The 13,239-nt window shown below is 40.9% G+C and overlaps 1 protein-coding gene across 2 annotated transcripts in view; it reads right to left on the bottom strand.

Moving 5' to 3' along the window:
- DNAH2 (dynein axonemal heavy chain 2) overlaps positions 1 to 13,239 on the bottom strand; it is a 109,607-nt gene that overhangs the window by 92,557 nt on the left and 3,811 nt on the right. For both annotated transcript variants that reach the window (XM_055576633.1, XM_055576632.1), the window contains 2 exons: positions 10,239 to 10,300; positions 6,752 to 6,922 (listed from right to left, as the gene is read on the bottom strand). In XM_055576633.1, coding sequence (XP_055432608.1) covers positions 6,752 to 6,922; positions 10,239 to 10,300 — 233 coding nt within the window. The remainder of the gene's footprint in view (positions 1 to 6,751; positions 6,923 to 10,238; positions 10,301 to 13,239) is intronic.

Here is a 13,239-nt window from a genome sequence, read left to right on the forward strand (position 1 = left end):
CTAGACATCTCTTGTAGATATATATACAGAAAAACAAAAAAATTATTTCAAAATAGGATCATGCTATTGCTTTAGGATCATGCTATTTTTAATTAAAAGTATTGAATTTAATGGAATAAAAAGACATTGATAAATTGTTGAGCTCCAAATAAATGTTTCTTTAGCTGTAAGAGAGATTTCTTCCTAAAAGACCCCTTTCTAAGGTTGTAAGAAAGATTATGAAAAATATTAAGAGGTTAGTTTTTTCCAGGATTCCCTGGTCCAGTGGTTAGAACTTATCGCTGCCATTGCTGTTGGCCCAGGTTCAACCCCTGGTCAGGCAACTAAGATCCCGTAACCCAAGTAGCTGAAAAACAAAGTTTAGTTTTCTCATTACCTTTCAACTTTAACTTCAACTGACTCACCGCTTTGAAAGGTAGGAACATGGGCATGCATCCTCATACTTTCTCTCATTGTCTTACCACTTCCCAATTTTTGTTATACTATTGTTTTGACATGCCCTTCATCTAGATCCACTAATTGTTAACATTTTGCCACATGTGTGCATGATTGCACTCTCTTCTCTCTCCATCTCTGTCTCGCATCCTCTCTCTCTCTCTGCTGAGCCAGCCATTTCAGAGCTAGTAGCAGACGTTATAAAACTACACCCTTACATACTTCAGCATATGGCTCCTAAAAGTGAGGATATTCGCCAACACTCCCCAAACTGTAATTATCACACTCAGAAAATTGAACTTCATTTAATACTTTACATAATACACAGTTCACATTCAAATTTTCCCAGTGGTCCAAATAATGTCATTTACAACTGCTTTCTTCCCACCCAGGATCCAATTCAGATCACACAAGGTTTCTTTCATGACAGTGATATTTTTAATACTCCGGGCCAGTTGATTTTCAAAACGTCCCTTAATTTTAATTTGTCGGATTGTTTCCTCATTATTAGATGCAAGTTAAATATTCTTGGCAGGAATACCACATAGGTGATGTTTCCAAAGAATTAATTTCCTTAAATGTAATCAGCTTAACTAAGACATGTGTTGACATTAAACATTGTGTAACAAATTTTTGTGGAATAAAGTATGTCCTTTCAGTTCCCCCATTCAGTTCCTTCAGCAGTTCAGGGAAATTCTCTGTATTCTATTTTAAAATTTATATTTTGTTTCATTAGCTGGCTCCCTATGTTAGATTACCTGTGTCTGTCTTTCACACGTATCAACTTCTCTCTAATCGTATTGTCATTGGTTTTTTTCTTTTCCCTACACTGTAATTATCTCAAGCCTCTCTTCTATGTCCATTCATATTTTCAGCAATAGTTATTCAGTCCCTTGCTGTTTCTAATCTACTAGTTTTAACATGTAAACAGGCTGCTTTATTTCAAAAATCTGCAATCGCTCTTTTATCTCATTCTCACATTTTATTGTTTCGTCGCTCAGCTTTTTAAAAAATTAAATTCTTATTAAGTCGTATTAAAACATGATGCTGGTGTGAAAAACTGCCTTCTGTTCAGTTACATTTTCCTCACGTGCACGCTTTGTTCTGCTCTCTTTCTTCCTTGATGTAGTATGCTTGCAGTTGCCCTGCAATTCCTTTTCACTTGCCTCCTGCTTGCTCCGCTCTCTGAATTCATTCCTTCTGCTTTCAAGTACTGTGGGTGACTTCCTGATGTCCCACTGTGAAAGCCCAGTTTGACTTCCTCATTGAAGTTAAAGCGAAATGACTGGGTATTTTACGTTCCATTCACTTTTCTCTAGACTAAAATAATAGCGTGAGGGGATGGGCAGGTAGTTAAGACCAATTTAAAACAGTGTAAAATCTTTGTTAAAATGCATAGGCTCTTTCTCTCTTTTCAGATTTTGTTAAATACTCTGAGGTTCACTCCATTTCACTGCTGGTGGTGGTGAGGAGGGGTGTCCACCATTCCTGCAGGGAGAATGGTTTCCTTAAATCAGTGCATAGACCTTTCAGATTTTGCTTCTTTCCTAGTTTGTTTACTCTTGGGTGCTTGTTTTTGTTTGTTTTTCTGGCTTTACTTTTTGCTATTGTTCCAAGTATTCAAAAGAAATAATTTCCTAAGGAAGTTTTTCAACTGTCCTTCTTGCCCTAGGAGAATACAATTAAATCCGTGATCTATTTAGAATTTATTTATCTGGGGCTGTGCTGGGTCTTCACTGCTGCGAGGGTTTTTCTCTCCTTGTGGCGAGCAGAGGCCACTCTCCAGTTGCGGTGCTTTGGCCTCTCCTCGCGCTGATTTATCTTGCTGTGGAGCGCTGGCTGTACGGCACAGGCTCAGCAGTTGCGGCACCTTGGCTTAGTTGCTCCCTGGCATGTGGGATCGTCCCAGACCAGGGATCAAACTGTGTCTACTGCATCGGCAGGCAGATTCTTTACCACTGAGCCACTGGGGACGCCCTAGAATATATTCTGGCATGCTAAAAAGGCTTTTTTCAGCTTTGCCAAACCATAATTGACAAATTAAAATTGTGTTTAAGGTGTACACCCTGCTGTTTTGTGGCTTCCTGGTGGCTCAGCTGGTAAAGAATCTGCTTGCAATGTGGGAGACCTGGGTTCGATCCCTGAGTTGGGAAGATCCCTTTAAGGAGGGCATGGCAACCCACTCCAGTATTCTTGCCTGGAGAATCCCCATAGACAGAGGAGCCTGGTGGGCTACAGTCCATGGGGTCGCAAAGAGTCGGACATGACTGAGCCACTTTCACTTTCCTTGCTGTTTTGATATAAATGTGCACTGCGAAATGATCACTACAATCAAGCTAATTAACATATCTATTATTCCATATGGTTACCATTCTCCTTTCTTTTTGTAGTGAGAACACTTAAGATCTACCCTTTAGCAAATTATACAGTAATATTAACTAGAGTTACCACACTGTATATTAGATCTCCAGAACTTATTAACCTTGCATAAATGAAATTCTGTATCATTTCCCCCCCAGTCTTACTGAAATATAATTGACCTATAACACTGTATTAGTTTAAGGTATACAATGTAATGCTTTGATATGTATATCTATTGCAAAAATGATTACCACAGTAAGTCCAGCTAACATTTATCAGCTTACATAGTTACAATTTTTTTCTTATCAGAACTTTTAAAATCTACTCCCTTAGCAACTTTCAAATATATAATCCACTATTGTTAATTAGAATCACCATGCTGTACTGTACATCACATCCCCAGAACTTATAACTGGAAGTTTGTACCTTCTGGCCAACTTCACCCATTTTCTGTACTCCCTCACCCCCAACTCTGGCAACCACCAATCAGTCCTCTTTTTCCCTCCTCTGGTTCTCAATCTGTGCCGTTCTCTGTTCCTATGAGTTTTGTTGTTTTTTTTTTCTCCAGATTTCACATATAAGTGAGATCATACAGTATTTGTCTTTCTCTGTATTATTGCACTAAGCATAATACCCTCCAAGGCCACCTGAAAGTGAAAGTGAAGTCGCTCAGTTGTGTCCAGCTCTTTGCGACCCCATGGACTGTAGCCTACCAGGCTCCTCTGTCCATGGGATTTTCCAGGCAAGAGTATTGGAGTGGACTGCCATTTCCTTCTCCAGGGGATCTTCCCGACCCAGGGATTGAACCCAGGTCTCCCACATTGTAGACAGACGCTTTACCGTCTGAGCCACCAGGGAAGTCCAAGGCCACCTATGTTGTTGCAAATGGCAAGATATTTTGTCTTTCTCTTTGCTGAATAATATTCCATTGTGTGTGTATGTATGGTATGTGTGTGTGTGTGTGTATATACATATACATTTTCTTTATCCACTCATCCAATAGATGGACACTTAAGCTGATTCCATATCTTAGCTATTATAAATAGTACTATAGTACATGGGGGTGCCAATATTTCTTCGAGAGTGATTTCATTTCCTCTGGATACATACCCAAAAGTGGAATTGCTAGATCATATGGTAGTTCAATTTTTTTTTTTTTTTTTGAGGAACCTCCATACTGTTTTCCACAACTGCACCAATTTTCATTCCCAGTGCACAAGGGTTCCCTTTTCTCCACACCTTCATCAATATTTGTCATCTCTTGTCTTTTTGACGACAGCCATTCTAACAGGCATGAGGTGATACCTCATTGTGGTTTGGATTTGAATTTCTCTGATTAGTGACACTGAGCACCTTTTCAGGTACCTGTTGGCCATTTGTATATCTTCTTTGGAAAAATGTCTTTTCAATTCTTCTGCACCTTTTTAAATCAGATTGTTTGTTTCTCGCTATTAAATTGTATGAGTTCTTTATGTATATTTTGGACATGTATTCAAATCTTATCAGATATAGGATTTGCAAATATTTCCGCCCATTCATAGTCTGCCTTTTCATTTTGTTGATGCTTTTCCTTTGCTGTGTAAGAAGCTTTTTAGTTAGATATAGTCCCACTTGTTTATTTTTGCTTTTGTTGCCTTTGTTGTAGTGACAGAAACCGTGTACCCTTTGATCAACAGCTCCCTTTTTTCCTCTTGCCCCAGCTATCTACATTTTTTAAATGGAAAACCTTTGTTTTCCATGTTCCCCAATTCTATTCATGGAATAATCCATCTTTCCCCACAGATTTTAAATGCTAGCTTTGTTGAAAATGCTTGCCTATATGTTTCATTTCTTTCTGCTTCTTTGCTGTTGCTTATATAATACATATTCCTGCCCCGGTCTATTTTCAGTTCAGTTCAGTCACTCAGTCGTGTCCGACTCTTTGCAACCCCATGAACCACAGCACGCCAGGCCTCCCTGTCCATCACCAACTGCCAGAGTCTACCCAAACCCATGTCCATTGAGTCGGTGATGCCATCCAACCATCTCATCCTCTGTCATCCCCTTCTCCTCCTGCCCCCAATCCTTCCCAGCATCAGGGTCTTTTCCAGTGAGTCAGCTCTTCGCATCAGGTGGCTAAAGTGGAGTTTCAGCTTCAACATCAGTCTTTCCAATGAACACCCAGGACTGATCTTTAGGATGGACTAGTTGGATCTCCTTGCAGTCCAAGGGACTCTCAAGAGTCTTCTCCAACACCACAGTTCAAAAGCATCAATTCTTCGGTGTTCAGCTTTCTTTATAGTCCAACTCTCACATCCATACATGATTACTGGAAAAACCATAGCCTTGACTAGATGGACCTTTGTTTTAATTGCTCTTATTTATTTATTTTTGGCTGCACTAGGTCTTCATTGCTACACCCAGGCTTTCTCTAGTTGCGGTGAGTGGAGGCTACTCTCCAGCTGCTCAGTGTTCAGGCTTCTTATTGCAGTGGCTTCTCTCATTGCAGATCATGGGCTCTAGGATGCTCACACTTCAGTAGTTGTAGCACATGGGCTCAGCAGTTACAGCTCATGGGCTCAGAATCTGCGGTTCCCGGGCTCTAGAACACAGGCTCTGTAGTTGTGGCACACGGGCTTAGTTGCCCCGGATGTAGAATCTTCCCAGACCAAGGATTGAATCCATATCCCCTGCATTGGCAGGCAGATTCTTAACCACTGGACCACCAGGCCAGTCCTAATTACTGTAATTTAATAAAAGATTTTCATTCACAGGTCTCCTTCATCACTTTCCTTCTTAATCATTTTTTTTTTTTTTTGCTATTTTTCAGGATATACTTTTAAAAATCCTTTACACTAGCAATCTAGGGACTGTGGTACTTCGATTGGAGTTGTAATAAAATGGTACATTTAATTGGATGGAATGATCTACATAATATTAAGATTCCCACTCAGAAACAGGATAGGGCTCATCATTTATTTAAATCTTCTTTTGTGGCCTGCAACAAAGTTGTTTTCCTTCATATACATCCTAAGTTTTTGGCATATTTTTGTTACTTTTCTGAATGAAATTTTTTTGTGTGATGCTTTATAGCCAATTATTGCCAATATACAGGAAAAAGAGATAGCCTGTTTTGGGCTTTGCTTAATAAGGAAAGCTTTACAAATTGTGTCATTGTACAGGACCATGCTACTCTTCATTATCATTTCAATTTTTGTATGTGGACCAATAAAAGCCAAGCAATAGCCTTTTTCTTTTCCAAAATTTTATTTCCCCAAATTTCAAACATACGGGAACACTAAAAGAATTTTACAATAATAACCTGTACACCCACCACCCATATTCTACCACTAACTTTACTATACATCTGTCTTTTAACTGTTTTCCTACCTGTGGTTTACCTTTCACTAATGTATCCTCCCCCACTGTTGAAATAGTTACCTATCTAACTCATGAAAGCCCTTAATAGTTCCCTCTGGAATAAAGCCAAATTCTTTAGCATAACATTCAAGGCCCTTCAGAGGCAGAGACCAACCTACCTTTTTAGTATCATTTCCCCCAACTCCTCGTTTCTTTGCACATAAAGTGTTCTTTACCTGGATGCTCTTACTCATCCTCGATGAAATCCTACTTACCCTTCATCCCGAACTCAAATATCTCCTCCATCACCAGGCCTTGCCAGAATTCCAGGGGCTACATTAGTTGCTCCCATAAGACTCTTATAAAGCTTTGTCCAGGCATCATAATATATTGTAAATATTTTTTATATGTCTGTCTTCCCCACTAGACCATGAGATCATCAAAAGCAAAACCCTGCCTCATTTCTCTCTGTATTCTGCTGCCAAGCAGGATGTCCCACACACTGTGAGGCTCAACAGACCTTGGGCATGAGAGATTAGATACAGATGACTGGGGTCTGCGGAACCCGCAGCCCCCTGGGGAGAACACCTTGGGGTCTGGATGGTGGAGTACGCACCTGCACAGGCATTCCCAGGTCTAGCTTCAGCCCCATACAAGGGTCGATGAAGATGGTGAGGATGGGTTCCGAAGGGTCCTGGGCAAAGTGTTCCAGAACAGCGCTGTGCTCCTCTGTCCATGTGGCGTCCGCCAGTCCTGTCAGCACAGCTCGGGACAGGAGGAGGGGCTTCTGCGGAAGGAGAGCAGAGGGCCAGAGCAGGCACAGCTGTCAGTGTGGGGCACTTCCCCTCCACTGCCATGTGTGGGAGTCATGGGGAGTGAGGGCAGGCAGCTAGGTTCCCAAGAAAAAGCTGAGGCCCAACTGACTGATAGGTTTCAGAAGAAACAAGACAATAAGATCCTCTTCCCTCTATGAGTAAAAATAGAATGGATCATAGAGGAAGACTTAGGGATAGTATCTTTCTGAAATATTTCATTTATGCCTGTGGTTGTAAAAATGTCTTATCAAAAAACTTTCAACCTCACAGTAAAACTAAATTAAGGGAACATGTAGGATATTAGCCTCAGTCAAGAAATTAGGGGCAAGAGGATGACAAGCTGGAAAAAGAATAAAGGTAGAAGAGCAGTTTTTCCATGATGTGGCCTCCACAGAATACTGGAATAAGTTTGCTACACTGGGCAAAAGTCAACTGGCCCAGCAGCTAGAAAAAAGAAAAAGGGAGCGGAAAAGACAAAACTGGAAAACAACAAAGGACAAATCAATTGGATGGAAAATAAGTCATAACTGGTGGCTAGAAAAAAACATAGCATTATTTAGAACAGCATTAAATAAATTAAGAAAACTACAGGATATGAAGACCTAGCTCAGTGAACTGGAGAAGTCCCTCTGTCCTCCCAGTACTCCTAGAAGATGAAAAGCAATCCCTTTTGCTTACAGTTTCCAGGTCAAGAAAATTTAACCACTGATCCAAAATCTTTCATATATAAAGACATGCATAAAAGAACTTTCCTGGTGGTCCAGTGACTAAGACTCTGTGATCTCAGTGCAGGGGACCAGAGTTCAATCCCTAGTCAGGGAACTAGATCCCACGTGGCACAACTAAAGATCCCAAGTGCAACAACTGAGACCTGGCACAGCAAAATAAATAAATAAATAAATTTCTTTAAAAATTTACAATAGCTAGGACATGGAAGCAACCTAGATGTCCATTGGCAGACAAATGGATAAAAAAGCTGTGGTACATATACACAATGGAATATTACTCAGCTATTTAAAAGAATGTATCTGAATCAGTTCTAATGAGGTGGGTGAAACTGGAGCCTATTCTACAGAGTGAAGTAAGTCAGAAAGAAAAACACCGATACAGTATATTAACGCATATATATGGAATTTAGAAAAATGGTAACGATGACCCTTATGCAAGACAGCAAAAGAGACACAGATATAAAGAACAGACTTTTGGATTCTGGGGGAGAAGGCGAGGGTGGGATGATTTGAGAGAATAGCATTGAAACATGTATATTACCACATGTGAAATAGATCACCAGTCCAAGTTTGATGCATGAAACAGGGCACTCAAAGCCGGTGCACTGGGACAACCCTGAGGGATAGGATGGGGAGGGAGATGGGAGGGGGGTTCAGGATGGGGGACACATGTACACCCATGGCTGATTCATGTCAATGTATGGGAAAAAAACCACTACAATATTGTAAAGTAATTACCCTCCAACTAAAATTAATTAATTAATTTTTTTAAAAGACATGTATGAAGACCCAGTGAAAAGAACACTAAGGACATGAACAAACATTTCATGCTATTAAAAAAAGAGACAGAAAAAAAATGAAAATGTGGAAAAATATTCAATTTCACTTGAAATTAAAGAAATAAAAATAAACACAGCAAAAGTATATCATGTATTGCATATAATTATTTAAAAAAAAAAAACCTGCTAAACTGCTAACACCCAGGCTTGGAAAGGGTTTGTTGCTAGTATGAGGGCAAAAAATGCAATTTGTTTGAACAATAGTTGGCATTATGTATTAAAGGTGTTACAAATGTTCTTTACTCTTTGATTCAGGAACTCCATATCCAGGAATCTAATTTTAGGAAATATTAAGTATTTCAAAATATGTTAGTTTTATTTATAAAATTCATCACAGTACTATGAAAGCAAAAAAAAAAATCATAAATGGAAAAATGTCCAAGAGTAAGGATTTAACTATGGTACATATACCTTATCAAGCACTGTGTGAACATTTAAAATGGTACTTACAGGGAATTCCCTGGCAATCCAATGGTTAGGGGGCTTCCCAGGTGGTGTTAGTGGTAAAGAACCCACCTGCCAACGTGGGCTTGATCCTTGGGTGGGGAAGATCCTCTGGAGGAGGACATGGCAACCCACTCCAGTATTCTTGCCTGGAGAATCCCATGGACAAAGGAGCTTGGCAGGCTACAGTCCATAGGGTCACAAAGAGTCAGGCAGGACTGAAGTGACATAGCAGACACGCCAGCGGTTAGGACTCCACGTTTTCACTTCCCCAGGACCAGGTTCAATCTCTGGTTGAGAACTAAGATCCCACAAACCTCGAGGCACAGCCCAAAAAAAGAGGCGTCTTGTGATTTATGTATTTCTGATAAAAAATAATAGCATCCCAATTTTTTTTTAAGGTCCTTTTTTAAGGAGCCTAGTTCCCCTTACGTTGGGAGCACAGAGTCTTAACCACTGTAATTCCAGGGAAATCCCCTGTATTTTTTTTTTAAGAATGTAATAACATGAAGAATGATAAAATGTTTTGTGAAAAAGCCTAATTTAAAAAGTATAATCTGTAGTATAGTTAAGATTGTTAGAAAACAAAATAACTCTCAAATCTACAGAAAGAAAGGACATATACCCAATTACTAACATTGAATGTGTTTAGTCATAACTTCATTTTCCCTTTCTTTGTTTTACTTTTCTATCCCTTCCAGTTTTTTTCTTTAATGAGTAGTTGTTATTTTGCTCTCCCTTTCTAGAAAGTTCAAGGTCACTATTCTTCTAACCCAGGTTAGAAGGTGTCCCCAGGCTCTGATGCAGCTTGAAAATAAAGGTATAGGGGTCATGGAGTGTCAATTTCTGAAAGTATTTCAAGTGGCTTCTGTAAACTTTTCAGCCAAAGGAGAGCACCGAAGGGCAGGAAGAAAGAGGATGCCTTAGAAATTAGGACAGTGTCTGCCAGCTTGTTCAACTTGTCCAGATGTTCACCCATTCGACAGATAAAGCTTGTCACATTTTGACCCAAGATGGAGAGACGAGGAAGGGCCTGCTAAAAGTCCCGTTCCCTCCTGAAAGCTCTCTTCTACTGGAGGAGTAGGGGGCATGGATAACTCTGCCCTTTACTCAGTGTACTGGATTTGCAGTGAGCAGGCTACCAGTTTCTGCTGGTAGAAAGAAAAGGTATCAAGTGAGAGACGGAAGAGAATTCCTCAAACACCATTCTGCAACTGATCCTTTGAATCACCAATTGCTGGTGAGGAATACTTGTTTCAACAACAACCCAAACTTACCACATCTACCTCACGCTCCTCTAATTCTTCTTTCTGTATTTCAGGTTGCTCCAATACTGGCTCTGGGAAGAAAATTCAAAAATGAAAGCATCCCTTTAAAAATTAAATATAGAGTCACCATCAGTCAGTTCAGTTCAGTTCAGTCGCTCAGTCGTGTCCGACTCTTTGCGACCATATGATCCAGTAATTCTAGGTATACCCAACAGAACTGGAAGCAGGCACTCAAACAGATATTTGTATGCCCATGTTCACAGCACTGCTATTCACAACAGCCAAAAAGCAGACACAACCCAAGGTTCCACCAAAGATGAATGGATAAACAAATTGCAGTGGAATGTTAATCAGCCATGAAAAAGAATGAGGGTCTGCTACAATATGACAATGTGGATGAAAATGTAACATTAAGTGAAAGAAGCCAGTCACAAAAGACAGTATATTGTATGATTCCACTTATATAAAATGTCCACAATAGGCAAATTCAAAGACACAGAAAGTAACAGATTAATGGTTACCAGGACCTGGGAGGAAAGGGGAATGGGGAGTGACTGCTAAGAGGCTAAGCTCTCACGCAACGTAGAAGTAAAGATACAGTGGCCATCGGGTGCCAGTTTCGCAAGGTACCTGAAGTGGCTTTTGATGAAGGGGTTAAAATGCTCTAAAATTAGGGACTTCCCTGGTGGTCCAGTGGTTAAGACTCCCAATGCAGGGGGCCCCCATTGGATCCCTAGTTGGGGAAATAGATCCCACGTGCTATAACTAGAGCTCACACGCAATAACTAAAGATCTCGAATGCTGAAACTAAGACTTGATGCAGACAAATAAATAAATTTTTTTTTAATGTTCTAAAATTAGATAGTGGAGATGGTTGCATAGGCTGGTGAATACAGCAAAAATCACTGAATTATATACTTTAAAAGTATGAATTAAAAAAAAATATTGATTGATTGATTGATACATGTATTTAGTCTGCATTAGGTCTTAGTTGTGGCACTTGCCTGGCAGCATATGGGATCTTAGCTCTCCAACCAGGGGTCAAACCCATGTCCCCTGCATTGGAAGGTGGTCTCTTAACTACTGGACCACCAGGGAAGTCCCAAACACATGAACTTTATAGTAAGTGGATTATATCTTAATTTTCTTTTAAAAAGCTGGCAGGGGTGCAGAGGGAGGCAGGGGAATGAAGGCAGTCAGTATTAAGGTTATTCTAGCCACTCCGGAGAAGGCGATGGCACTCCACTCCAGTACTCTTGGAAAATCCCATGGACGGAGGAGGCTGGTAGGCTGCAGTCCATGGGGTCGCTAATAGTCGGACATGACTGAGCGACTTCACTTTCACTTTTCACTTTCATGCATTGGAGAAGGAAATGGCAACCCACTCCAGTGTTCTTGCCTGGAGAATCCCAGGGACAGCAGAGCCTGGTGGGCTGCCATCTATGGGGTCACACAGAGTCGGACACGACTGAAGCGACTTAGCAGCAGCAGCAGCAGCAGCCACTCAGCTTCCGGCCTGCCATTCCTCCCCTAGCCTCTTCCCACATTGAAAAGTTGAGACCCTCAGAAATTGGCCCCTCTCCAAGCACCCCCACCCCAACTCTGGATGCCATAAAAGTCAAGGGGGTGTTTCTCTCCCTCATGATCTGTTTTTCACACAGAAGACTGGGGCAAAACAGGTGGGTTTCCCATCTCCTGTGGGCTGAAAGGAAGAAGGAACTAATGGGATGGAACCACAAGACTTTGGGGAATAAGACACTCAGAGAACAGGACACTCAGACTTCCAGAAAGAAAACCTAAGAGGGGAGTAAGGCACAGAGGTTGAGGAAGGAAATCATGAGAAAGATGGAACAGCTGACTCTAGGAGCTCAGGAGTGAGAGGGATGAGTGACTGAGACAGCCAAGGCCCTTCGAGAAAGCCAAGGGCATCCAAGGTTTCAGACAGGAACTAGGCAGAGAGAACGAGACTTAGACCATCTCAAGAGTAAACAGGTTTCCTCTTCTATAGTAAAATTTATATAAGTCTAAACCATGCAATATGATACTAATATGTGATGGTCATGGATACATGCAGTAAAAATTTAAAAAACAAGCTTGAGAATGACAAACATCAACTCAGGATAGCGGTGACCTTTGGAGAAGGAGAGAAGGGTCTGCGGGGCAGGGGGACAGAGGGATTCATTTGTTGCTATCGTGATTAATTTACACATTGGGTAATGGGTACATGGGTGTTCATTATCTTGTTCTCTACGCTTTTTCTTATTTGCCTGAAATACAAAACTTGTCCTTGTCCAAAACTCTTTAGTTCAGTTCAGTTCAGTCGCTCAGTCGTGTCTGACTCTGCAACCCCATGAATCACAGCATGCCAGGCCTCCCTGTCCATCACCAACTCCCGGAGTTCACTCAAACTCACGTGCATCGAGTCGGTGATGCCATCCAGCCATCTCATCCAAAACTCTTAGCTTCACATATATCTCAGCATTTAGACTTGTAATACAGTATGGGATGTGAGACCCCCACCCACCTCCCGGGGGCTCTACAGCAGCACTCCACTTTTCATATTAGTATTCCTGCAGTAAAAGATAGGAAAATGTATACTAAGTGGCTTAAATAGACTATAAATACCTCAAGTCAGTTTAGGTTATATTTTACCACCCAATAAGTTTGGATGCCAAACTCTGGGGGTGGGGGGGGACTTTTATTTCTCAGGGCTTTTTAAAATTACAGATATGAGATCATGAATCTGTACTTCTCCTTCTTTTCTTAGTGGAAATGGCTATCAATTAGAACTTCAAAAGGGTGTGTGCCCTTTAAGCTGCCATTCTTCACCCGGAAGTGTTTAGGCCTGGTCTTAGTCTGTTCCAGGCTAATATAACAAAATATCAGTTTGTTGTTGTCGCTGTTCAGTCACTAAGTCATATCCAACTCTTTGGAACCCCAGGAACTGTAGCCCAAGAGGTACCTCTGTCCTCCTCTATCTCTGGGAATTTACTCAAATTCATGTCCACTG

The sequence above is a fragment of the Bubalus kerabau genome, chromosome 4, assembly GCF_029407905.1.
Source record: "Bubalus kerabau isolate K-KA32 ecotype Philippines breed swamp buffalo chromosome 4, PCC_UOA_SB_1v2, whole genome shotgun sequence".
Taxonomy (NCBI): domain Eukaryota; kingdom Metazoa; phylum Chordata; class Mammalia; order Artiodactyla; family Bovidae; genus Bubalus; species Bubalus kerabau.